Below are 27,822 nucleotides of genomic sequence, written 5' to 3'. Positions count from 1 at the left end.
CGCGAGAGCACGACGCCTTCGCGCGGCCTTTCCCGGTGGACCAGAATTCTTAGCGCCAGGCGGAAAAAAAAAAAGAAAAAACAATCCGTGTGGGCCGGGGAGGCTACCGCTGCGCTCCGCTCCCTCCGCCCTCCGGGCCATGGCGGTTCCCGAGCCGCCGCTGCCCCTGCCCCGGGCCGGCCCGAGCTCCGCCCTGTCCCCGCCGCGCGGCGCCCGGACGCTGCTCGTGAGGCACCTGCCGGCCGAGCTGAGTGCGGCGGAGAAGGAGGACCTGCTGCAGCATTTCGGCGCCCAGTCGGTGCGGGTGCTGTCCGGCCAGGGCCGCCTGGTGAGCGCCGCGACCTCGGGGTGGGGGGTCGGCCCGCGCCGGGCTTCCCTCGGGGGGGGGGGGCAGGGCTTGGGGTGAGGGGGAGGGAAGGAGGCGGGGAGGGGAGGGGGACGCGCCGCCTCGCCCAGCCGTCCGCGGGAGAGAGATCGCGAAGCTTCTTCCCAGCCGGCGCGGCAGCACTTGGCGTTTCTCTCAGAGCCCTGAGGCGGGCGGCCAGTCCGCACAGACTCGCTCCCCCTCAGCCCTGAGGAGCCGCAGGCGCAGGCACGCGGGGAGCTGTGTCTTCCGCCGGGCCGTGTGTTCCCGCCCTGGGAGCGGCGACCCCGGCAGGTCACGCCCCCCCTCCCCCGCCGCCGCCCGCGCGCGTCACCGGAAGGCCGGCCCGGGGGAACCTCAGCGCCCAGCGTCGGGGGCGGCTGTGCGAGCCTGTGGTCGGGCTCTCAGGATCCCCCAGGGGCGCGGGGAGGGAGGGAGAGGGAGGGAGAGAAAGAAAGGAGGCGGGCGCCCTGGGGGAGGCTGCTGGAGCACTGTATGACTGAAATCCAGTCATGAACAGCTCTGAGGGGAAAAAAGAGAACTACCTCCTTAGCAGAACTGACTTCCTTTTTCCTTGGGTTCTTTTCTGCCAGTTCTACACACAGTGTGGCTTTGTGTAGAAATGACCTTCTGGGCTGGGGAGCGCCCACCTGTACTTACCTGTGCGGGGCTGGGGCTGCTTGACCCTAGGCGCCAGGGGAAACTGTTCTCTCAGCACCTGGCTCACGGCAACAAAGCCCAGGGAGGCGGCTGATGAGCGCACTTCCCCACCACCAGGCGTCACCCCTGTGGGAGTCCGGCTTGGGTGTTGTTCCTGCTCAGGTGGACTCCTCAGGTGTCAAAGGACTGAAAACCACCGCGCTTGAACAGCGATTTTCTTTTAATGAACATTTTTTTGTGTTGGACCCTGAGGAGGCAAGTTGAAGACCCTTAGCTACGTCATGAATGAGCGATGTTTTACTTGTTCGGGTGTTCCCAGGCTTAGACTTCTGGTCTGTCAGACTGTTTGGAAATCCGTGTAGAACAGGCTCCCAAGGCTCGCCTTCTGTGGAAAAGGCTACGCAGTTTTCGTTTTAAGTTTAACATAAAAGTGATTCAAAGCCCCTGTATTGAATCTCAGTTTTCTCTCCTATTTGACAGTTGTAGGAATGTGGCAACACTGTCTGCTAATTACATCGTACATTTTCTTAGGAGATCCTGTCATTACAGTTTGTACCTTAATTCTTTTTCAGAAACATACAGCTTTCGCTACTTTCCCTAATGAAAAGGCAGCTATAAAGGTATGGCTGTTTCTATACTATTAATATTTTCTCTTACCCAATTATGTTAAATTGTGATCTGGATAAAATAGGGACCAGTGGAGTATTTCAAACAAAGAAGCAACATAATTGGTGTATGTGAAAAGGATTACCTAGCTATTACGTTGAGAATGGATGGAAGGTGGGGAAGAAATAAAAACATTGAATTATTAAAGTATTATGGAATTTATATACAGAGGTGATTGTTCCAGGATCACAGTAGTAGCAGGGAAGATGGTATAGTTAGATTTGAGGTGAATTTTGAAGGTAACAGACAGGATTTCGTGATAGCTTTAATATATAATTTAGGGGAAAGGTATGAGGCGCAAGTCCAAGATTTTTAACCAAATTGGGAAACAGCATTTCTATCAACAGAATTGGGGAAATCTGCAGATACAGTACATTGTGGGGAGGATGAGGAGAAGTAAGTGGTTTATTTTCTGAAATGTTGATTTTGGCATTTATTAGACACTTGCCTGAGCAATCCAGTATAATTTGGATATGTATTTGTGGATCAGGATAGACGTTTAGGGCAAAACTATGTATTGGGAATCATCAGTTGAAAGAAAGTATTTGAATTTACATTGCTTACCAGAAAAATAAAGAGGACTACTGCAAGAGCTCTTAACCCGCAGTTTTTAACTCTTGTTCTTTTCATTGAAGGCATTGACAAGACTCCATCAGTTGAAACTTTTGGGTCATACTTTGGTTGTTGAATTTGCAAAAGAGCAAGATGGAATTCATTCCCCATGTCCTTCCTTGGGCACTGAAAAAAAGAAAAGGTATGTAGAATACTTAGGTTATTCCATTATTTTTAAAGCTTTTAATATCAGTACTTTTTAAAAAAAATTTCAGATTGACCAGGAAATACGTTATTTCTAAGTGGGCATTAGGAATCTGATTTGTTAGTAAGAAATAAGCTTTGTAGACTGAAAAGAGTGGGCAAAAACATTTTCCGTGATGATTAGATTCAAATTTAGATTTAAATTCAGATTTAAATTCAGAGATAACTGGGTGTTATAGTCATGAGTGCAAAGACTGTTGTTGGGTACTTGCACTAACATACATTTGTAATTATGAAAAAATACTGCTTTGTAGTTTTGCTTTGTAGTTTTGTAACATTTAAAAATTTAATTTACACTTACAGTTCTTGAAGTGTAGTCCCTGGGTCAGCAGCATCTCGGCTCTTAATTTGAAATACATATTTTTATTTTATTTTGGGTCACACCCACTGATGCACAGGGTTTACTCCTGGCTCTGCACTCAGGAATTAATTACTCCTGGCGGTACTTGGGGGAGCATATGGGATCGAATCCAGGTCTGCTATGTGCAAGGCAAACGCCTACCCATTGTACTATCGCTCCATCCCCAAAATACACATTCTTGATCCTTACCCGTTGATGTTGAGTTAAACATGTGGGAAAAGAAAAAAAGAATTCTACTGTAGGTTTTAATGAAACCCATAGAGAAAACTTTATTAATAAACAAATTTGAGTGCCATTGTTTTAAACTTTGTAAATTCTCTGGGTATGCCAGTGTATATTTTACCCTCTTCATAGTGTTACTGAGAAAAACAAAGAAAAATTTGTCTTACCTCTATTACATCTGGAATAAAGATGGTATTTACTAAAGGTCAGCTCTAGCTCCCCTTTCATTGTTTGCATGAGTGTGCAAGTTATTAAACAACTGTTTCCCTAATGCCATGATTGAGAAACACGCGTTGGTCAAAGGTAAAATCAACTTTGATTCTGTATTTCTAGGTCTGATGACACTGTGGAAGATGATAAAGAAAAAAAGGAACTTGGCTGTATTACCATAGAAAATGGAATTGCACCAAACCATGGGTTAGTATTTTTTGTTCGTATTCTGTTCTTTTGGTTTCATTGTTCTGGGTGTTTGTGTGCAGTTTTAAGAAGTATTTTTATGACTGCCCTGTATTATGGTTATTAAGATTTTGAGCTATAAGATTTTATTACAGTATTTGGTTGCAGTATTTAGGGCTATAAAATAATTTCTGATAAGAAATAACATTATTTGGGGGACCAGAGCACTAGTACAGCAGATAGGGTATTTGCCTTGCACTCTGCTGACCTGCGTTTGATCAGGTAGTTTTCTGTGCCCCACTAGCAATGATCACTGAACTTGGAGCCAAGAGTTAGCCCTGAGAACTGCTGGATGTGACCCAACCCCTCCTCTCACTCCTCACAAAACAGAAGAAAAGGAATCTTATTTTTCGGCCGTAGTGATAGTACAGCAAGTAGGGCATTGCCTTGCATGTGACTGACCTGGGTTTAATCTGTGGAAACCCATATGATACTCTGAGCACTGTCAAAAGTCATTCCTAAGCACAGAACCAGGAATAAGCCCTGATGAACTTTCAGCCATGCTCACAAACATGCAAGTATTCTTTTGGGGGGGGTGCTAATTACACTTATTTGGATCTAATAAGAATAAGAAAAGTCTAAGAGTAGTGAATTAAAGCAACTTTTGTGTTGGCAGATTACTTAAAATTGGTTGTTGATGTAAAACTTAAAAAAACATGAGTATTTAAAAAACATTTTTTTTAGGCTGACTTTTCCTCTGAATTCATGCCTCAAGTACATGTACCCACCACCTTCAAGCACAATCCTAGCAAACATAGTAAATGCTCTGGCAAGTGTACCTAAGTTCTATGTACAGGTAAGTAGAGTAAAACTTTGTTTCCTCAAAAAGTGCTTGTTCAAGTTAGACATTAATTTTTAGTCTAGTTGACATCTATAAGGTTAAAATTATATTTAGCATTAGTACAAATATCTTAAGTTACTTTGCAAAATAAAATTCCTGGGAGTTATTTTCTTTAACATTTGAGTTGATTGAACATTTCTAGAACATAGCATTTAAGTAATGAGAATAATAGGACCAGTTTCAAACCCTGTTTGGGATTATAAAGCAAGATGCAGATCATTCTTATTACTATTGCAAAGTTTTTAAGTGTGTAAGATGTCAGTTGAATTATCTTACTATGTGATTTTTAATGTTTACCTCTTTAAGGTGCTTCATCTTATGAATAAAATGAACTTGCCCACTCCTTTTGGGCCAATTACTGCACGGCCTCCCATGGTAAGAAAACTCTTAGAATTTGGGGGAATTCAAAATTTCTCTTCCTGAGATGGTATTGAAGCTCAATTTTACAAATCTTCCCTTAATACCATGGAAGATAAGTATCATAGTCAAGTGTAGAAATGAAAATATAAGAAAAGCAGAGTGTGAAAGATGCACTTGATAATGGGAACCACCATTATCAGAGCATTGCACCCTCTTTTTTACAAAATCACATTTTACAAAATCTTGCAAGAAAGATACATAGCATTTTTACAGATAATAGGAAAGATGTCCTTTTTTAAGTTTTTTTTTAATTTGATTTATTGAGTAAACCTGTTTCTATAGTAGACTATGCTTACTTTCGAATAATTTTAGTTATTACTTTGCTAAGTACCCTTAGTACTTGTGTGGATAATAATATTTTGAGTGCTGATTTTTAAATAGTAGAAATTTTGCTGTTGACTGGAGAGATAGTACAAGATTAAGGCTCTTGCCTTGCATGTGGCTGTTTTGTTTCCTGGCAGTTCATACAGTTCCCTGTTCTTTGTTCAGAGTGATCCCTGAGGAACCAGAGTTGAGTATAAGCATACTGTTAGCTTTGTAATTTTGGCTGGTAACCCCAACATCCTAACCTCAGTGCCTGGAGGAATGAGATATTAGTTAAAATTATGCTAGCTGCTGTTAATAGATAAAACTCAAATTCTAGTCACTTGGCACACTCTAAGTTATTGTTGTTGTTTTTATCAAATCCATTCCTAAAGTAGAAAGAATGATGGCTTATTCTTCTTGGGTTGAGCTAAAGCTCTTCACTGTTTACATTGCATTTCAAAGTTGGTGAGGACATTACCCTGCACGCTGCAAGACAGGAAGAAGAAAATGTTATGTATGATAATTTTTTATGAACTTCTGTTAGCTCAGACCTAATTACAGGGTGAAATTCAAATGTACAGAACATTTGAAAATTTTGTCCAGCTATATGCCGGAGTGGAAGAAACAAATTGGTCATCAGCTAGCGTTAGCCATAGCAGACACTCTATGTGCATTAAGCCATCACTACAGAAATTTGTTTTTGGCAAGGAGCCAGCCCACCGTTTCCATTGAGAGGGATTAGCAAAGTTTGTTTCCAGGAACACTTTAGAACTAGCTCCAAGTTTAGGTTAGTAGTAAAGAGCAGCATTTTGTTCTAAATTTTCATGGTTGTTCATGATGTCATCTGTGGTGTCATCACATCTGTTTAACTTGGAAGTGATGTTTCCATTGAGTTTATTTTCTACAGTTTTCTTGTGAGAACACTTCATTTGTTGTAGTTGTTTTAGGAGGCCATAACCACCTATACTCAGGGATCACTTCTGGCGGCCTTGGGGAACAATAAGGGTTCGAACCCAGATTAGCCGCTTACAAGGCAAATATCCTGCCCACTATACTATCACTCTGGCCCCCAGATCACTTCAGGATTAAGTATAAATCACACACATTTCATGAATTTATGCAGCTAAAATAAATAGACAAAAATATATGAGGAAAAATTTCAAATCATGAGATGGAGATACGATAGTGTATCTGAATGAGAAAGTGCTTTTTCTGTTCTATAAATACAGAGTTCCATAATTTTATTCTTTACTTTCTGATTAGTATGAAGACTATATGCCATTACATGCACCGCTTCCACCTACTTCTCCTCAACCACCAGAGGAGCCTCCTTTGCCAGAAGAGGATGAGGAATTTTCTAGTAAAGAATCAGAATATGAAAGCAGTGATGAAGAAGGCCGACAAAGGTTTGTAGTGTCAAATAATATTGGTTTAGATTCCGGGAAACTGAATATAAGATGCCCTTAACATTCTCGTAAATGTTATTACTTTGTGTCATTAGAGTTAGTCTGTCTCCGTCCCTTCAAGCCCTCAAACATATATAGTAGTGGTTAGTAATGATCTAAGGCTTGTTATCCAGACCAAAAAAAAAATTCATGGATTATGCATAGTAGTTTTAGATATTTCTGGTATTATATAAAGGTGTTCTTTATTTGTGGATCTTATGCTTGCAAGATTGCCTATCTCCTAATGATATTTGTAATTTCAAAATCTGTACTGTTTTTGGACAGAATAGTGAAAGGTTTGAGTGGTTAACATGCCAGTTGGAAATGAAGTAGATCATATGGTGCCATTCTGCCCAGCATTTGTACTACAAGCAAACGTCCTTTCTGTGTTCTAGTTAGTACCATGACTCATATTTTTGTGCTATTGGTAATTTTGCTGTTCAGAATGATCTACAAAGTGGTGGCCTTGTTTTCAAGGTCTAGAAGGCTGTGATAGACCTATGGGGAAAGTACATCTATGTACTTTGGGGTAAGCCTATTGAGGCATGGATTATAATGCTGCTAAGAGAACAATGAAAATAAAATTATGTATTGAAAAAGGTGTCTTTTAATCTTAGCACACAAGGGAAGTTGTTGTGTTGGATTGATTAATGAGATGTGAGTAGATGCTTGCAGGCACCAAATACCAAATTCCCACTAGGGCCATGATTCTTTATTTGCTGATTCAGTGTTAGTGGAATCTTTATAGTGCATAACTATCTCAGTGGGTACAAGAATAGATTTGTATTCATATATGTCAGCTGAGTTTCCTGGAATTCATCTCAGTAATTTTTAAAACAATTTGGGGCTGGAGCTATAGCACAGTGGGTAGGACACTTGCCTTGCACGCAGCCGACCTGGGTTTGACTTCCAGATTCCCATATGGTCCCCTGAGCACCAGGAGCGGTTCTTGAGTGCATCACCAGGTGTGACCCAAAAAGAAAAAAAAAATTATGGAATTTTATAAAAAATGATTTATACTAACTGCAGTGGAAAAGTTATTGTATGATTTTTGTTGTTGATCTGCATATATTTTAAAAGTTCTTGTTAAGATTACTATGTGGTTAACAGTGTTGATGGTATAATCCATAGCCTGATCTCAGAACTGCTAAACATTTGTTGTACAAGGCCAAGATGCTCTGGGAAAGACACTGTAGAGTAGATGTGACTGCATCAAAACATTATTATTTACAAATATAGGGAGCTGATTGTACAAGGACTAGCACTATAATCATAACAATCCTACTTCCTCTCCCAGGCTTTGAAGACAGTGGCAAAATAATGGTAATCTTCGGTAACTGCACAGAAGTCAGATAATGGATAGTTTAGCATGAGTCAAAACACAAGAACATCTGGTCAACATAGACTAATATGTTGACTATTTTCAGTAGTCATTTTGATTATTATTGGATATCAATTTAAGTAATGACTCAGTATATGCTCTTCTGGGGAAAGAAGTTAAATCACGGTGGGACTTGAAACTACAGAATGAGAATGAGTATACCTTAGATATAGACACCTTTTAGAATGAAGGAAGATCTTTAACGTAGTCCTGAGTTAAGTAAAGAATATTGCTTTGGGTGAATTCAATCCATACATTTCACTTCTTTGTAAAAATAATATTAATTGTTGGTGTTTACTGACCCAAACCATTTTTGTTTGCTTAATTTGCTTAGGTAATTGAATTTGTATGTTTTGGGTTAATTTGCTTAGATTTTTTATGTTTAGGGATGTAGTGAGGAATTCAATAAATAGTTATATGTTGAGTCATTTTGAGAACAATGCCTTGATGTGACCCAGTCAGATTTCATACTTCTGTTTTCCTCTGGAAATGTTAAGGAGGAGAAGTTTATCTATAATTAGCAGATATTTATTAATACCTGCCTAAAGTGCTTCTTGCAGTCTTGTAGAGAACTATTATAATTTGGTTAAGCCCTTCATGAGTATAGATTCATAATTTTTATATCTGAGTTTATTAGTGAAATATTTGGTAAACCATTTTAAGAGACAAAAATTTGGGTATATATTTTTATTTCTGTTCACATGAGGAAAAACAATTTAAAATTTACACCTTTCTCCTCCTTACACTTTTTGCATTTGTTAATCTTGCACATTTCACAGATGTGCTAAGAGGTAAAGTTATAACTAGGGAATTTTGAGCTTCAAGTCTGAGGGAAATGCTGTTCGTTCCTATGGAAGACAGAACAATACCTAAAGATCCCTTCTAAATATTAGATGTTCATACTAAAGAGGAGCTATGTAGAAGGTATCAATTGTTTTATCCTGTTCCTTGAAAGCTAGTTTAGAGATAGTATTTGAAAAATGTTGCCTTCACACATGAAAAAGTGCTCTGCATCACTAATCATCAGAGAGATGCAGATCAAAACAACTTTGAGATACCACCTCACACCACAGAGACTAGCACACATCCAAAAGAGCAAAAGCAACCGCTGTTGGAGAGGATGTGGGGAGAAAGGAACCCTTCTTCACTGCTGGTGGGAATGCCGACTGGTTCAGCCCTTCTGGAAAACAATTTGGACGACTCTCAAAAAATTAGATATTGAATTCCCATTTGACCCAGCAATACCACTGCTGGGAATATATCCCAGAGAGGCAAAAAAGTACAATCGAAACAACATCTGCACATGTATGTTCATCGCAGCACTGTTTACAATAGCCAGAATCTGGAAAAAACCCGAATGCCCCAGAACGGATGACTGGTTGAGGAAACTTTGGTACATCTATACAATGGAATACTATGCAGCTGTTAGAAAAAAGGAGGTCAAGAATTTTGTAGTCAAGTGGATGGGCATGAAAAGTTTCATGCTGAGTGAAATGAGTCAGAAAGAGAGAGACAGACATAGAAAGATTGCACTCATCTATGGTATATAGAATAACAGAGTGGGAGACTAACACTCAAGAACTGTAGAAATAAGTACCAGGAGGTTGACCCCATGGCTTCGAGGCTGGCCTCACGTTCCGGGGAAAGGTCAACTCAGAGAAGCGATCACCAACTACATTGTAGTCGAAGGCTATGTGGGGGAAGGGAGTTGCGGGCTGAATGAGGGCTAGAGACTGAGCACAGCGGCCACTCAACACCTTTATTGCAAACCACAACAGCTAATTAGAGAGAGAAAACAGAAGGGAATGCCTTGCCACAGTGGCAGGGTGGGGTGGGGGGGAGATGGGATTGGGGAGGGTGGGAGGGACACTGGGTTTACGGGTGGTGGAGAATGGGCACTGGTGAAGGGATGGGTTCCAAACTTTGTATGAGGGAAGTATAAGCACAAAAGTGTATAAATCTGTAACTGTACCCTCACGGTGATTCTCTAATTAAAAATAAATAAATTAAAAAAAAAAAAAAGATGAAAAAAAAAAAAAGAATAGGAACATAATACCATCTTCTTGTAATTCTGGATAATGAGGGTGGGACTTTATTACTTAAGTGCAATATTATATAATTACATGTATTATATGCAATACTACATAATGCACTATTATATAATTATATGCACTATTATATAATTACAACTATTATATATGTTTAGATAATATTAAATATGAATATATTTTTGTATTCTTTAAAAAAAAAAATGTTGCCTTCAAAGTAATTTCTTACTGACTTGCAACAATTATGGAAAAAGAAGTTTTTTAAAATTCTTAAGTCTTAATCCCAGTCTCTTTAATAATTAATGTGAATCATTAATCTCTTTAGTTCTTTGTAAAATTACATAAATTATTTTAGGATAGCCTATTTGCTATTTGACATCATGTTTAGACATCCTGTTTGAACAACTAATCTTATAATTTAGTTATAACTAATCTTATGTTTAAACTTTTACTTAAAAATTGAAAAACTATAATTGTCTTCAAGTTCCTTCAAAGTAATACTGAACGAAGATTTATAGGATCTTTGGACTTACAGATCTATAGGACTTAAACTTCTGATAGTTGATGTGATTTCTGGTGAGAGGCTGGTGAGATGATCTGGGGGTTAAAGCACATGCTTTGCAGGTGACCAGCTGCAGTTCAGTATCTTGACACCAGGTAATCCCTTAAGCATTTCTGGAATGGCATGTATGGGTAATCCCTGGTACCAGCGGTCCAAACAGCACTGTATCTACAGTTTCTTCTATAAGAATAGAGCCAACAAGGCTGAGATTTCCCAGGGTTCTTCCCCACCCCTAGGCCTGAGGCCTAGTTATCCATAGTTACTGCCTGGGAGCCAAAAAATAAAACTGATGGATTAGAAATATTTAAATAATACAGATCGATTATTTATAAGCCCAGGTACAAATTTAGGTTGAGTAGAAATATTGGTAAAGAACTATGCTTCATTATAAGGAAATCCTAACACTTTTCTTTCCATGCAATGTAGGATGACTAAACTCATGGAGTTGGCTAATCTTCAGCCCAAAAGACCAAAAACAGTAAAGCAACGTCGTGTGAGAAAAAAGCAAAAAATAAAGGATATGTTAAATATACCTTCATCTTCACACAGGTAATTTTGTTATGAATTTGTGAAATAGTGGCTTTTTGTGTCCTTCTTTCTTTTCTTTTTTTGGTTTTTGGCCCACAGTGGCCAGGAGGTACTTAGGGCGTCCTCCTAGCTCAGCACTTAGGGATAACTTCTGGCAATGCGTGGGGAACAATGGGTGCCAGGGCTCAAACTCAGGTCAGTAGTGTGCATGACAAGTGCTCTACCCAGTTTCTATGTGCTTAACAAAGAGTGTTAGGCTAGTTTTCTAGTTTTGGGCTTTTTTTTTTTTTTCCTTTTTTGGGTCACACCCGGCAATGCACAGGGGTAACTCCTGGCTCTGCACTCAGGAATTACTCCTGGCGGTGCTCAGGGGACAATATGGGATGCTGGTAATCGAACCCAGGAGTGCCGCATACAAGGCAAATGCCCTACCCACTGTACTATCACTCCAGCCCCTAGTCTAGTTTTTTTACTTCCCTTTCCTATATATATAGTTTATCAGTGACTGCCAGATTTGCACATTTTTCAGTCTCATATTTAATATGTACTATTTATCTCTTTAATACCAGCTCTCATGATTTTGTCATTCTTAATTTCCCATTGCTTTTTTTTTAATCTTCCATCTATTATTTTTCAACCTTTTCTACCACTGCTTTCACTTTATCATCTTAAATTCATAATTTCCATTATTTCACCATATGTTTATTACACTGATTCTGGGAACTCCCACGCAGTAGTGCCTGGATGAGGAACGTGCTCCCTACTTGCTATACATAGTCTCCTGTCCCCGATATTAAGCAGCTTTTGACTTTAGATAGACTTTCACCTATCCCATTATACAAGACCCATCAAATTGGCCTCCCATGTTTACTGAATATATATGATGTTTCTCTGCTAACTATTGAGTAGTGTGGAACATGATTCTATAGTGTAAGGCCAGCTTTTCAGTGAGTTAATAGTCGTATTCAGTAAACTGCATGCAGTCATTACATAAAAAAATAATTCTTTTAGACTTTTTACCTTAATGAATTTTCAGTAAAAAAGCACATTTTTCTGATGGTCAGGATTATGGGTATGAAGAATGATTTTTATGGGTACAAGGTATAAACTAACTATATATTGTTTCCTGAGCATTTTGAATAGTACAGAAATTACCAGAGAAATGGTATTTATTCTAGGTGTACTTTAAAAAAAAATTGCTTCCCCCCCTTTCCACTGTCATGATTTTGGTTGAAAGTATGCAGAACTTTTATTTTCCTGTTTGCAATGAAATTTATTTTTTCTTTTTTGTTTATTTTATTTTAATCTTTTTTGTTTTGTTTTTGTTTTTGTTTTTGGGTCACACCTGGCGATGCACAGGGGTTACTCCTGGCTCTGCACTCAGGAATTACTCCTGGCGGTGCTCAGGGGACTATAGGGATGCTGGGATTTGAACCCGGGTCGGCTGAGTGCAAGGCAAACGCCCTACCCGCTATGCTATCACTCCAGCCCTGAAATTCATTATTTTGTCAATATCTTAGTCCTGTGAAATTGTCATTAATTGCAATTGCAAGTTTAGTTAGCTTTTCTACAAAGTAAATTTTCCTTGAACTTTTAAATAGCTTTGTAAATTGAGAAAGGGACCTTTTAAATCATTTTTGTCACTTTTGAAGGAATGAATTTTCTGTATATATATGTGGGTTTTTTAACCATACCATAAATATTTTCCATATATATATATGTCTTGACATTGCAGTTCCCAGCATTCTCTACGGTAGCACTGAACAATATGTGAATTAAACTATTTTTTTCTAGTTATTGTAAGAGTAAGAGGAAACAAAGTAAATAACAGTATTTTTGGTTAATCCATTACTGCATTTGTATATATGTACATATGTATATATATCTTGGTTAACCCATTACTGCATTTGTATATGTATATATACACTATATACATTACATATACACATAAAATTGTCAATTTGATATATATAGCTTGGTTTACCCATTACTACATTTATTTATACATACGATATGTATACATTTATATATATATACACAAAATTGTCAAGCTGATTTGTTTTTCATACTTACAAGCATATTTTTATTTGAAGAACAACATTTCACATGCTCATTATCCCCATGTGGCTAGTAGATATGTTTTGGACATCACTGTTTAATTAGTATATACATTAAAGTGCATACAATTGGTTATTTTAAAGATGGAGTTTACTTTTGTGCACATTGTTAGACATCTTGAGTTTGGGAATATTTAATCACTACTCCCAGTGTCATCTACCCAAAAAACTACAGTTGCTTAATGTCTGTGTCATCTGAACTAAGAATTTAGTAGTATAGATTAGAAAGACTTTTAGAGTTTACTCATTAAAAGCTTTGTACAATGTTGAGTACTTCGTCAGTCTTACCCTCTTAAATTTAATATAAATAATTGCTTTATGCATGTTTTAATTTAAAAATTCAGAGAAATTTTGTTTGTTTATAAATAGCAGTATGCATCCGGTGCTGTTACCTTCCGATGTATTTGAACAGCCACAACCTGTAGGTAATAAAAAAATTGAATTCCATATATCTACTGATATGCCAGCTGCACTTAAGAAAGATTTAAACAAAGAACAAGCTTTTGAGGAACAAAATTGTGGTAAGTACATTTTAGTTCTTTATGGTAATGTGTAGACATTCTTAAGCAGCTGTTTTTGAATTAAAATTTGCAGTGTGTATATTCTAATGTTTGTGAACTCTAAGATCAGCATTTATTTCATTCTCTTAACAGAACTCTGAATGTTTTTAAAATGTATTCATTGTTTAATTTTTTGTATATCATTGTTTAATGGTGAAGTAATGTTGATTTCTATTTATTTATTTATTTATTTATTTTGCTTTTTGGGTCACACCCAGCGATGCTCAGGGGTTACTCCTGGCTTTGCACTCAGGAATTACTCCTGGCGGTGCTTGGGGGACCATATGTGATGCCGGGGATCGAACCCGGGTCGGCCGCTTACAAGGCGAACGCCCTACCCACTGTGCTATCGCTCGGGCCCCTAATGTTGATTTTTATAAGTAATGATATCTAAAGTAAAAAATTAGTCTCATTTTATTGATCTTTACACTGAAAATATTGTGACTTCTGGTATTAACTGTTGACCTTTTCATTATTTCTTATTAAGTATGATATTCTAAGTTTTTATTAATATAATTCTGTTATTGGGGCTAGAGCGATAGTACAGTAGGTAGGGCATTTGCCTTGCATGTGGCCAACTAGGGTTCGATCCCTAGCATCCCATATGATTCCCCAAGCACCGCCAGGATTAATTCCTGAGCATCACTGGATGTGACCCAAAAAGCAAGTAAATATATATATTTATATATATGTTTGTGTGTATAATTGTGTTATTGGTTAGAATGGTGACAATTTTAGTTTAGATATTAATTTTCTATTATACTAGTCTAGTGTATTTTAATAACTAACCTTAGGCGTTAACTTTATATTATAATAACGTGGTATTTCTTTATTCTTAAATTTTTTTCTCTAATTTTAGAAGTAGTAGATTGTAGGAAATTTACTCTAAACAGGGTCACATAAACTAAAATTGTAAAAACTTCTTGAAACCCACTGATTTCTATTTCAGAGAAAACTCAGTGATGACCATTGCTAGTGATTTTTGTAAATAGATACATTTTGAAATCTTTCTCTGCAGTTGGTGAAATGTGTTTTTTTCTTTATCATAGTTTGCATAGTATTTGTGATAGATTCCATTGTGACAACTGAATGCATAGATTATAAATACTGTGCTAAGCCCTAATTTGAAGACAAATTATATATAGTCTTTTTAGTATGTAAGAAAACACAAAAATAGAATCTCTTTATAGTTTATGTATTTGAAAGTATTCTATTGATTGAGTTGTGTTGTGTTTTTTTTGCTATTTGTGTTGCTGTACTAAATGTACTTAAAAGTAATGTGCTACTGATAGTACATTTTATACTATCTTACAGCATTTCTTTTAATATAGGATGGAGTTGTAATAAATACTACAAATGTAGGAAATGAAAGACTATAATTGATTTTAATCTTTCTCTTAGATGTTTTTTTGAACACCCATTGCCTTTTTAGATAACCTTTGTTTTAATATTTCTGTTCCTAGGATTTTATCTCAGCACTACACACTTCATATATTTTAAATTTTGTATATGCCTAATTTACCCAATGACTCAAACTAACATGAGAAGGGAGACCATCATCCTAATCTCTTAAAATATTTATTAGTAACAATTATTGAAGTAACCTGTAGAAATAGTTTAGAAAAGTATTATGCTTTCAATTGACAAATGTTCACAGATCTGTTTGTTCAGTGTTTTTTTCAACATTATGAAGAAACTTCTTTTTTTTTAAGTTTTTATTTTATTGAATCGCCGTGAAAAAAATACAAAGCTTTCAGGCTTAATTCTCAGTCATAGAATGATTGAGCCCCCATCTCTTCACCAGTGCACATGTTCCACCACCAAGAACCCCAAAATACCCCCTCCCACCCAGCCCCCACCTGAGTAGCTAATGATCTTCACTTTATTCTCTCTAATACTTTGAATACATTCAATATTTCAGTAGAGAACTCACTATTATTATTTGGAATTTTCCCTTTTCCCCAACAATCAATCAGGCCTGCTGAAAAGGCATCATTTAATAATTTCTTTTCATTGCTGAGAATGAAGACTCTGAGCTCTTCATTTTTGGATTTCTGATATTTTAGCTCAGTTCACAGTCTAGATGCATTTCTGTAAGAAGCCGCTCTGGGTGCCAAAATGGTTTAGAAGACCTTTCGGACCATAATCTTTAGGAGCAGAGGGTTCATTTCAAGCGCGGCAGCTCCGGATCTTATCTGGGCCGAGATGAAGAGACTTATATAATTTTATTTTATTTTATTTTATTTTTTCTATTTTTTTTTTATTGTGGAAAGTTACAAAGTTTTCAGGTTTAAATCTCAGTTATACAATGCTCGAATACCCATCCCTTCACCAGTGCTCATATTCCACAACCAAGAATCCCAGTATAGCTCCACCCTGCCCCCTCACACCCCAAACCCCCCCACGCCCCTAGCTCCCCCACCCTAAGCCCCCCCCCCGCCTGTGTAACTAATAAATTTCACTTTACTTTCATTTTGATTGCATACAATATTTCAACAAAACTCACTATTATTGTTTGGAGAGTAAAGAGACTTATATAATTTTAATGTGGGATGTTCTTTGTATAGTTTTCAGATTTTTAGGTATTTTTACTTTTTTTTACATAGTGTAAATAGGACTTTGTTAGTGCATGTTTAGCTTTACTATTGTCAACCCTCTCCTAAGAGTCATTTTCATTTTTGCTAAAGTTAAAATTTATTTTTCTGAATGTACTTCATTATGGGGTAGAGTGATAGCACAGTGGGTAGGGCGTTTGCCTTGCACGAGATCCACCCAGGTATCATTCCTTTGTCCCTCTCGGAGAGCCCAGCAAGCTACCAAGAGTATCCCGACTGCACGGCAGAGCCTGGCAAGCTACCTGTGGCATACTCAATATGCCAAAAACAGTAACAAGTCTCAGAATGGAGATGTCTTGTTGCTGGTGCCCACTTGAGTAAATCGATGAGCAACGGATGACAGTGACAGTACCACATTATGTTGTTATCCAAAATTAAAATTCACATTTAAAAATTTTTTTAATTAAATGAATAACTGCTCTTTATTTCTTGTAGGGCCAAGATTATGATTGACTTATTTCTAGTGGGAGGAGAGTCAGTAGTATTTTAGTATCCTCAGTTGGAAATGTGTTTTTTAACGTTCATCTCAGGAAATCTCAACTGAATTTAATACATGAGAAAGGTGAAGGTTCATTCACCATAATCAGATGTACTGTGATGTCTTTCTAATAAAGGAGTAACTACATCATCTTAGCCGAATGCTTTGATAATGACTTAATTTTTAAACTTTTATTTAGTAATAGTTCAGAATGAGTATATTAACCCAAAATATTGATTTTTTTTTTTTTGGAAAAAATCTACACTTTTTTTATTATTACTATTTTTCTTTTTGGGTCACACCCAGTGATGCTCAGGGGTCCAGGAACTCCTGGCTCTGCACTCAGGAATTACCCCTGGCGGTGCTCAGGGGACCATGTGGGATGCTGGGAATCGAACCTGGGTTGACCACGTGCAAGGCAAATGCCCTACCCGCTGTGCTATTGCTCCAGCCCCCCAAAATATTGATTATTGCCTCTTTAAAACACATTCTACATGTTTTCCAATAAACATTTTACTTAGATTCTCTTCTCACATCTTATTTTAATGTCGAAAATCAGTTGCCTTTCCCCACATTCCAAGCCACTCACATAACACGCATATTCACCATACCACGTAATAATCTTTTGGCTGTTTTGTTTTTTTCCATGGTTGTTTTTGTAAAGTGAGAGTTAAATGGTCATGGCAGAAACATTTTGTCTGCAAACTTAAAAGTATTTACTATTTGAACTTTTACAGAAAGTTTGCCTACCTTTGTTTGTTCTCAAGAAACATACTAAGAAAAATACTAAGGAAGTTTAGTGCAGAAGATACCGTAAAAATTTTTTTTAAGTGGAAGCCAAAATTATCTAGTAGAAAGTCTGTGTTTAATGGCTTTTATTAAAAGTAATCTGAGATTAGCCTATTAAATTTGATGTGTTCAATATAGGATTTGGAAAAATCTTCCCCAAACCTAATTTGAGCATTGAAGAGGAGATGAGAGAAGACTCTGATGAAATGCCATCAGAATGTATTTCTAGACGAGAGCTGGAGAAGGGCAGAATTTCTAGAGAAGGTAATTTTATGAAATAATCTAGCACTGTTCCATTTTAGGTTTCTTTGATCATACTGAAACAGCTTCTTATTGCTTACTGCAGTTACACATTTAGAAGCACTCTAAACTTTTTAATCACTGCTTTGGTGATTTTGATTCTTTTATACCTGTACTTAATTTTAATTCAGAAGAATGAACCTTTCCATTTTGTTTCTCCTAAATTTGTTTTAAGAATTTTATTGTACTACCAAAATTTTCATATGGCATTTAAAAATAGTATTTTAAGAGTCACATTCCATATGCTATTAATAATCAACTTAGAACTGTCCTTATGTATAGGAACACAGTTGTTTTAAAAATGTTTTAATGTGATTAGAAATCTTCGTAAGAATTTTATGTGCTAGCATCATAGTTTTACTTCTAAAGAATATTTTCTGGTTTAATACCTTAAATTTTTTTTTCTTACATCGTAGTATTGTAATTTTGGCATAAAACACTTTGCATTGTTTCTAGAAATAAGGTAAATAGCCTTTTAGCCAACATGTTTGCATAGGATATCCAGTTATCAGAAACTGACTAGTGATAGTGAATAGGAATACCTGTGCAGGCATTTGGAATTTGAGAATGTTGCTATATTTCAGCATCCCATTCTCTCATTTTAGTATTGGTCAGGTCTTCTGGCAAGAAATTGACTTTAAGCAAAATAGTTAAAGACATGATTAATAAAATAAAGTAACATCTTAAGGAACTTATAGTAGATATTTTATTGGATAAAAGTTATTTAGATGTGTGCATTTTTTTCTTTAAAATTTTCCACTTAATGGGATTCCCCCCTCCCCCCCCCGTTTTGAGAGGATATCAAGTGATGCAAAGAAGGCCAGTGATTTCTTTTTTTTTTTCTTTTTTTGGGTCACACCCGGCGATGCACAAGGGTTACTCCTGATTCTGCACTCAGGAATTACTTCTAGTGGTGCTCAGGGGACCATATGGAATGCTGGGAATCGAACCCGGGTCGGCCGCGTGCAAGGCAGACGCCCTGCCTGCTGTGCTGTCACTCCAGCCCCAGTGATTTCTTGATTTCTTGGTCACCCAGGCTAGTAATTCAGTGCAGGGAGTCCAAGTGGAGGCACAGTGCTGCTTGGATCATGCAGGGCCCAGGAGCCTGCAGGACTCCACTCAGGTGCCAGTGTTAAACCAGGATGGGCAGCAAGCCAGGCATGCCTCTTCATTGCAGGCTCTGTAGGTCTGGGAATTTGTGTTTTAATAGTAACAGCATTATTAACATTTTCATAATACATATTTTCATAATGCATATTCTGCTTTGATACTTATATTGGATATTATGATTTTTTCTTTGATGAAAATATCTTTTCCCCCCTTTTTTTAAATGTCCTGTTGTTTTGTAATTAGAAATGGAAACACTTTCGGTATTCAGAAGTTATGAACCTGGTGAACCGAACTGTAGAATTTATGTAAAGAATTTAGCTAAACATGTTCAAGAGAAGGTAAGTTGAAATTTCTAAGTTGATTTTATTATTCTCTGTCCCTGCTCCCCAACTTTTTTTTTTTTGACTGTACTTCTTATTTGTCTCTTTGAAATTGTAGGATCTTAAGTTTATTTTTGGAAGATATGTTGATTTTTCTTCAGAAACACAACGGATAATGTAAGTGGTAGTCTTCGATTATTTTCTGTTTTGAGTGGTTACCAATTAGCTCCTTTTTTGTACGACTGGAGAAAGCATACATGGGACCAAGTGCTTGTTTCCCAGCATCGCAGAAGACCACCAGAGCCCTGCCAGGAGTGTTTCCTGAAAACTCAGCAAGGACTTAGCCCTGACTACAGTTAGGCCCGGAACTCTGCCTCTCCCCCTCCCCCCCCAAAAAAAAAAGAAAACAAGAAATAAAATTTAACTCCTTTTTATTTTCTACTTTAGAGATTGAAATTTTATGAAGAATTAGCTTTCACATTGCCTATCTTTTAGTTACTTCAGGTAGGGATCAACAGACTTTTTTGTAAATAGGCAGATAGTAAAAAATTGATATTTTTATTAGTTTTCAAGGCATTTGGTGTATGTTACAACTCCTCAATCTAAAATGTTTTTAGCATGAACGTTGCCATGAATAATATATGTAAATATTTATGCCTAATTCTAAAATATTTGTAGATAAGCCTCTTCATAAATTACTTCTTCAGAATTCATGTCTTAAATTAGTAGTTCTCAAACTTTATTCTGTGTAAGAATGCCCTGGAGAAGCAGACCTGCTTCTAGAAAGTCTGGTTTTCTGCATTGAGTGTTTGATTCTGAGAAACTCATTAATGATGCAACATCTGTTAATCCAGGTTGTGCTTTGAAAAATACTGTTTAAATTGCGTCCAAGAGTATGTAAAAGGCAATTTTTTTGTTTTTTAGATTCTTAATTGGCAGTAACTTCATTACTTTCTTAACATGGGGCTGTATTAGAGCAGGGCTGTCAATTTTGGAGGGAGCAAAGGACAAGAACATGATTAATAGATGATTTAAAAAGCTAATCTTTGGAGTCAGAATTTCATTCTTTAAAAAAGTTATTATATCCAGTGTGCATGTGTCCTGGTCATACAGATTACTAATTTGTATGAAGAAAACTGAGAGGTATGTAAAGCAATCTATGAAAAGCAATTTAACTGAGGTACAACAGAAAAATAACTTAGTTAATTTTGTTTTAATCTTCATGAGACATCAGTACTTTAAAGTTAGTGGGCCAGAAAGATAGCACACCAGGTGAGGCACTTGGCTTTGCACTCGGCTGACCTGGGTGGGTTACTGGTTCCCCATCAGGTCCCTGAGTCGTGCAGGAGTGATCCCCGAGTATAGTGTGCCCTGAACACTGCAGGGTATAGCCCCGAAACAAAAATAGAACAAAAATAAAGCTTTATCTGGCCTATATACCAGATAAAACAATTATATACTGATAGCACCATGTCTTAATTCTCAACATATATAATTATATAGTAGAATAGTGACTGGTAGCTCATTATAGGGATACTAAAGGTTTCTTTTTCATTCTTTCATTCATTCATTATTTTTGGTGAAGGAAAAATTTTATTGAAACATTAGAAAGATGTGAGGGGAGAGAATGAGAGAGAGGTGCATGTTTGAGAAACAACACAGCCTTCTTTAGAGTAAAATAGGCCAAGAAACATGAAGACAACAAATTAGATAATGTGTTCAAGGGTGAATACGGTCTTGAAGAGCAAGCGCCATAGAGTTCTTTTTCTGGTCATAGAAATACTGGTCCTTTGTATTCCTGCTGCCTTTGATAATTTTAAGGAAAAAATACACTTATACATTTAACTTGTGTTTTTTTTTTAATTGAAGGTAGACGAAAAGCAATTTCTACTCTTATTAGTGCTAACAATACTGCTAGCTAATAATTTGAGGGGAAAAATAATTCTAAATTGAAAAAAATATTACTGAGTATTCCTTTAATTTAAAAAAATCCTAGCTTTTGCTAAACTTGTAGACTTTCTGGTAGGTAGTAATTAAGCTATAAATGATAGCCTGGTATTTCTAGGTAATTTTGAATATAATTTTCTCTCAGTGTGAGTTCTCTTTGGAATAATAGAATGCTACACTTAAAAAATCTGGTTTACGTTTGTCTCTAACTTCAGCACTTTGTGTAATACAGAAGTCACTTAGTTTCCTTAGGTGTTACAGTAAGGTTATGTTTTTCACTAGATGATTAAAAACATCCTGTCCTATTTTGAAATTGTTTCTTTTCTGTCTTTTTTTTTCGGGGGGTCACTAGTATTGTCTGCATGTATTTTTTTTTTAAAAATATAGATAGGAAGCGAAGACTTAAGTTTTCTTCTGTAGTTGCTAGTGATAAATAATAGATAATAATGTAAAATAGTAATAAGGACATTAAACTTACATTCTTATTTTGCAGATAATTTTAGAACCGATTATACAATGTAGTTTTAGAAAGTTAAGTAATGGTTCATCACATTCATATTAATTTTATCAGAATTGTTTGACATTTTTTTGAAGCAAAGTTGTTTTCTTTCTAGGTTTGACATACGCCTGATGAAGGAAGGTCGCATGAAAGGACAGGCTTTCATTGGTCTTCCAAATGAAAAAGCAGCCGCAAAAGCGTTAAAGGAAGCTAATGGATATGTACTCCTTGGAAAACCTATGGTGGTTGTATCCTTTAAATCAATCAGTGCCAAGACTAGTTTTTAGAAGAGAGTTACTGAAAATAGCTACTCAGCTACAAATACAGAATTAAATGACTAGTTTCCTTTTTTTTTTTTTTTTTGCTTTTTGGGTCACACCTGGCGATGCTCAGGGGTTACTCCTGGCTCTGCACTCAGGAATTACCCCTGGCGGTGCTCAGGGGACCATATGGGATGCTGGGATTAGAACCCGGGTTGGCTGCATGCAAGGCAAACGCCCTACCCGCTGTGCTATCTCTCCAGCCCCATGACTAGTTTTCTTTTTTTTTTTTTATGACTAGTTTTCTTTACCTACATGACATGATTAAATTTATACTAGGTATAAATGTTTTACCAACCCAGTTCAGAGTTTCTACATACTTTCAGATAGTAGAAATACTTTCATTAAGTGGACTTTCATACTTCTCATAAAATTCACAATTATAGTATTCTGAAATGCATCTGAAATTATAGAAGAAAATGTATTGAATTTTTGTTTTATATTTCAATTCATGTCTCAAAGGATGTAGTACAGGACAGATTTGGTGTGTGCACCTGATTCTTGATATTCTAGCCTCCCACCCCCTCCCATCTTTTGCAACACCAGATGCCCTCTGAGGACCTCAAACAACCTCAAGATCTTCTGGTAGATACAGAGTCCAACAGCACAAGATCTAAACAGCCACCATGTGCTTGGGTTCTAGTGTTCAACTGTCCTACTGGTTAGGTGGCCACTGTGAATGGCCCCAGACTCAATATTATTCAAGAGCTATAGTCCCATCCTCCTTCCTAACCCCATCAGTCTCCTCCCACAAAATAAATGTACATCTTTCCCTCTCCCACAAATCGGAGAGAGTAGGTACGAGTTACTAAAATAGCTGAGTAGGAAAACAAGTGGAAAAGAAATTTTTTAAAAATTTCTGTTCCGTATTAGGAAGTTGTAAACGACTTTTTAAAGATCACTTTCCTGTTTGTTAAGGAGCCTTAATTTTTATACTAGCAATTTGCTCGATCTGCTAGACCAAAGCAAGATTCTAAAGCTGGGAAAAGAAAATGATAACAATTGGTAAAGGTAAGTGTGGATATAGCAAAATTAAAGAATGATTTATGAGATAAATTTATGGAATATTAAAAGCTTCAGAAATAATTCAGGTCTTTAAAGGCTTTGCAAGCATGCATCAGTCCTTTTTTCTGCCTTTCTCACTTTTATATAGTTCATTTTTATTGTATTTCAAAATTACAGATTAAACCCAATAAATATGTAAAGTCAGTTTTGGAGAATGACTTTTAGTTGGGGAATGTGTATATTGATTTTTGTTTTTATGCCTAAAGTAAATCAGTGCTTTAAGAAAAAAACTTGAATGTGTAGTATAATCATCTGAAAGGCTTAATAAAATACAGGTGGCTAGTTTCCACTCGGTCCTCTCACAGAATTAGGTATTTGGACAGGACCTCAGGTCACAAACCATCCCAGTGTTCCTAGAATAGGTTTTCCATGACAGAATATCACGAGTGTTAGAGTGGGAGTGTCCACCAAACCAGTTGGATCACCCGCTAGGGCCTGACAGTTGCATTACAAATTGTTAATTTCACACTCCACAGAGTTGTGCATATTTTTATGGGGTTGAAGTCAGTTTTCAAATAATTTCATCGCTTCTAAAAGTGATTTAAAGTTCTTTAGTAGTAGAATTAACATGTTAAGGTATGTTAGTGTTTGACTTAGAGATGAGTGGATGTGTACTGCTTTTCAATTTTATTTTAAATCTGCCATTGTAAAGTAGGAATGCATAAAGTATAAGTGGGTCAGTTACTGGTGCTAAGCTGGAAAATTAATATCGTTATGAGAGAATTTTACTCACTGTTTCCTTTTGTGAGATGCCTTGATATTTGAATTTTATTCTGCAGTATCTGTACAGATATAGTCAAAAGTCTTAATGAGTTACCTTAAAGGAACAGTCAAACAAGTGTTAGTGTATATTAAATCATATATTGTAAATAAAAACTGAAAAGTAAAGAAACAATTATAATGCATTCTGCTGTTCTTCTTTAGAAGCATTCCTGCGTAAATACTGCTGTAATACTGTCATACAAAGTGTATCCTTTCTTGTATCCTTTTTGGGGCACTGGTTTTTGATTTCCCTAGAAATGTTTTGTCCCTCTCCTACCTATTGATCCAGATTAAGCAATTAATGCTTTTGAAAGATTTGTCCAAATGAAATATTTCTTAAATTACCTGTTGATTGAACAAAACGTGGTTTTTACTTTTAGAGACGTTGCTGAATATCGTATGCTGTCCTTTGAGTTATTTATTTTTCCAGGAAAGTTAGTGAATCAGGTCAACTTATTTCCTTGAAGAAAATGTGCATATGCTTTGACACAGAATTTAGTCTTGTTTCTTCTATTTATATATTTACTAAATCTAATTCAGTAGCATTATTTTCTGGTTTATGATGTATCTGACTTAGTGTTCTGTATAACATATTGTGAAAATGGGGAAAGTGTTTTTCTTTTTTAAAGTACATACATTGAAAATTAAAATGTATTTTTATGTAAATTTCAGTAAGAGCAGCAGACCTTATATCTGATATCAGACCTTATAAATTGAAATTTCCTTTGAGATAGCATATAGGACATTTTATTTTCATTAATCCTTCTAAACAAATCAAAAGAAACAAGAATAGCTATGGGGAGAAGGTACAATCTTGACTCAGAGTAGTACACTGTGTGGGAAAAAAATAAATGCTGGTAGGTATGTTATATGAAAGGTGTGCAGACTGGTTGATGACCTGAATCACCCAGAACAGGTTTCCATTCTGGCTGCACAATGAAATGTCTGGTGAACTTTAGTGCTGAGTTAAAAGAAAGTGAAATGATGTGAACACACACATGTACATATAAACCCCTTAGATTCCTCCCCCAGAAGTTTGATTTAATTGATTTTGAATACAATATGAATAACAATGTTTTTATATTTCCCAAAATTTTATTTCTTAGTATACAACCAAGATTGAGAGCCACTATGGAAGGATTAATACACATAAATATTCCTGGACTTTAATCAGAATCTCTTGGAATGGAACCAAGAATCTAATTTCAAGATTCATGTAGTAGTTCTAATGACTATAATGACTAAACAGTTCAGATACCTTTTTTTTTTTAAATTAAAATAGTTAATTTTGTGATAGCAACCTAACCCGCCAGCCTTTTGGGGCAAAGTTGGTTTTTAAAAAAACTCTATTTCTTTGCAAGAAACTTTTTTTGCTCTTAGCAAAAACGATTCAATTTCTATTATTGTAGCCCTAAGAGAATAAATCATTGTAGACACAGAAGTTGCTGTCTTATAAATAAGCACAGTTAAAATGTTTGTTTACTTTTAATTTATAAATCAGTTTTTATATAACATTTAAACTTTTTTTACTGACATGATTCACTAATTTTCTAAATATAAGCATTGTAGCCATTAGTTTATTTTAAACTGGCGATCTGTTTTATATTTGATTATTTTTAATGAAAACCTTTATGATGTTTTAGGTTCCTTTTGAATTCCGTATCTTTCAAGTACTTTCCAGCTTTGAGGAGAAGAAAATGACTCTGGACTGTGGAACTGTGCGTAGTAACTTAAAGTGTATTTAAAAATTAAAGCTATATGCATTTAAATTGGTTTATTGAAAATATGTTACATGTATTTTAAACACCTCATATATAATAAATTATTTTTTTCCTATAAAGTGTTTTCATTTTTTATTCTATGAAAGAAAGTGTGCTTTGATACTCATATAAAAGTTTTTACTAGAGGATTTTATCCTACTAAATATAAATTTTCTTTGTTATTACAAGTCACACATTTTCCTTTCTTGATACCAGTGTTCATCTCAGTACACACTTTGGTTATCTTATGTTATTATCAGTATTTATAAGAGTGGTTTGTTTAGGTATGAGTTCTGGATTTTGTTTCATTTAGTTTTTAATAGTGGAAATTATTCAGTTCAGAGTATTTGTGCTTCCTCTAATTTAGTTCTCTATTTTATCCCCAGAGTTTGTCAGTATCACTAAAAGATATAAATTTTTCCCATATAAAATTTTACAGTAAAATTATTAGTGTAAGTGGCAAAACTTAGGTATGTTTAATATCAGATACAAAGTATTTCGTACCTGGACAGTGAGACCTTTAAATGGAAGCTAGATATATGAAGTAAATCCTAGAATAGTTTATTATGTTCAGATGTCAAGTGGGTTAAGAACAGCTAAAGAAGATGGAGTAGCAGCCAAATGAGAAAAGAATTTTAAATAGGAAATTGTAAACAATATATCATACCTGTTGATGCCAGAAAGATGAGTTCTGGATTTTGACCATTGGATTCAGCATGATTTGTGATCTTGACCTTGATGAATGGAAGAAAGGAGATATTCTAGAGCATGATAGGGAAGAATTTAACATGGATTCTTCTCAAAGGAAAAGAGAAATGGGTCTAAAAAGGTAGCAGGTTATAGTATCAAGACTTTGATTTTATGAGTATTGTGGATATAGCAGCTTTGTATGCCAACAGGACTAAAGGATCTGGAGAGTATCACTGAGTAAAATCAGCCCTAGGGAGAGCAAGAGGCGCAGAATGATCGCTCACATGCAGGGTACATAGAGACATAGGGGGTATCAAATGCTTCAGGGCAGAAGATATGAAGGAGAACTAGTCTTAGTAGGAAACTTGCTGATGGGGGGGGCTGGGGTTAGAGTTGGGAGATAGGTCAGGGAAGGGAACACTAGGTTGTTGGGGAGGGGAAACAGGCTGCCACACGTGGGCTGGGAAGTGGGAGGGAAACTGGTGGAGGGTAGTGGACACTGGTGAGGGATTGCAGCTGGAGCTTCGTGAGTCTGAAACCCGACGCAGATTTCTTTGTGACTTTGTGATTCACAATGATTCAATTAAAAAGAAGAAGAAGAAGTTTTCCAAAACTGAAACATCCTGGACCTGAGAGTAGTGGGGTTAAGGCCCTCGTATTCCACTGTCTGGTTCAGGTTTCTGGCACCTTGATTGTTCGTTCCAAGCATCCCACAAGGGTCACTCCTAAGTACAAACCAGGTATAGTTCACAAAACAAACATAGCTCCTTCAAATATTAGGGACAGAGTAACATTTTGAACACATGTGTTTCTGTTCATTTGACTACTTACTGAAAAAGAACAATTTTTTGTTAGTATTTAATAAACTACAAAGTCTACTTGAGAACTAGGAATTTGAACAGTTCTGTATTTGTGTTTTTATAAATTTGTAGTTAAATCTTCCTGCAAAGCAAATTTGCAATCTTGGTTAGTCATTTTCAAGGTCTGTGAGCCAGTGCTTATTCTTAGAAATGTCCTCCAGATCTGCCAAAATGGCATTGTCACTCATGGTATGCCTGCACCGTGTAGCAAAGTGGGTGGCACAGTAATGCTTTTTGACAATGAGTAGGAATGCACCCATTGTTTCAAGTATAAAATTACTGGTTTAGATAGTTTGACTAGTGAGTTCAACTAAACGCTGAACGAAGTAACTAACAGAACACTTGAAATCTGAGGCAAACACTACTCTTGATACTGATAAACTACAAAAGTCTTGCACTGTTTCTCATCAGTATAGATGCAAAAATTATAAGGACAATCTTAGCATGCGCATCAAGCAGTATGTAAAAGAAGAAAATCATGGTCATATGAGTTTGGGGAAATGCAGTCTAATTCAGAATTTGAAAACCAGTAAATATTACCTATTAAAGCAGCA

The 27,822-nt window shown here is 36.5% G+C and overlaps 2 protein-coding genes across 5 annotated transcripts in view; both read left to right on the top strand.

Moving 5' to 3' along the window:
- Positions 1 to 5: 5 nt before the first annotated feature.
- Positions 6 to 25,816, top strand: RNPC3 (RNA binding region (RNP1, RRM) containing 3). 3 transcript variants are annotated; one of them, XM_055145465.1, is made up of 15 exons: positions 6 to 328; positions 1,597 to 1,644; positions 2,326 to 2,444; positions 3,423 to 3,506; positions 4,230 to 4,341; positions 4,693 to 4,761; positions 6,376 to 6,518; positions 10,975 to 11,097; positions 13,563 to 13,714; positions 17,774 to 17,899; positions 19,289 to 19,383; positions 19,484 to 19,542; positions 21,927 to 22,059; positions 23,071 to 23,142; positions 25,602 to 25,816. In XM_055145465.1, exons 1-14 carry the CDS (start codon positions 140 to 142, stop codon positions 23,125 to 23,127), a joined length of 1,509 nt encoding a protein of 502 aa, XP_055001440.1. In that variant the 5' UTR covers positions 6 to 139; the 3' UTR covers positions 23,128 to 23,142; positions 25,602 to 25,816. The 3 variants fall into 3 exon arrangements, with proteins under 3 accessions (XP_055001440.1, XP_055001441.1, XP_055001439.1); XM_055145466.1 differs by lacking the exon at positions 25,602 to 25,816 and adding an exon at positions 24,121 to 24,255 and having other exon boundaries at positions 13,566 to 13,714; XM_055145464.1 differs by lacking the exon at positions 25,602 to 25,816 and adding an exon at positions 24,121 to 24,255.
- LOC101548063 (pancreatic alpha-amylase) overlaps positions 25,539 to 27,822 on the top strand; it is a 39,919-nt gene continuing 37,635 nt past the window's right edge. Inside the window, exon 1 of one of the 2 annotated variants that reach the window (XM_004614667.3) lies at positions 25,539 to 25,676. The gene's annotated coding sequence lies outside the window, so the exon portion shown is untranslated. The remainder of the gene's footprint in view (positions 25,677 to 27,822) is intronic. The other variant, XM_055145461.1, reaches the window with a different exon arrangement.

The sequence above is a fragment of the Sorex araneus genome, chromosome 8 (genome assembly GCF_027595985.1).
Source record: "Sorex araneus isolate mSorAra2 chromosome 8, mSorAra2.pri, whole genome shotgun sequence".
Taxonomy (NCBI): Eukaryota; Metazoa; Chordata; class Mammalia; order Eulipotyphla; family Soricidae; genus Sorex; species Sorex araneus.
Note: the sequence above shows the minus strand (reverse complement) of the source record. Positions and strands in the feature narration are given on the sequence as shown.

Coding starts and splice junctions, on each gene's coding strand:
- RNPC3 (XM_055145465.1), top strand. CDS start 140: ATGGCGGTTCCCGAGCCGCCGCTGCCCCTGCCCCGGGCCGGCCCGAGC. Junction 2,445..3,422: donor GGCACTGAAAAAAAGAAAAG/GTATGTAGAATA, acceptor CTGTATTTCTAG/GTCTGATGACACTGTGGAAG. Junction 4,762..6,375: donor TTACTGCACGGCCTCCCATG/GTAAGAAAACTC, acceptor CTTTCTGATTAG/TATGAAGACTATATGCCATT.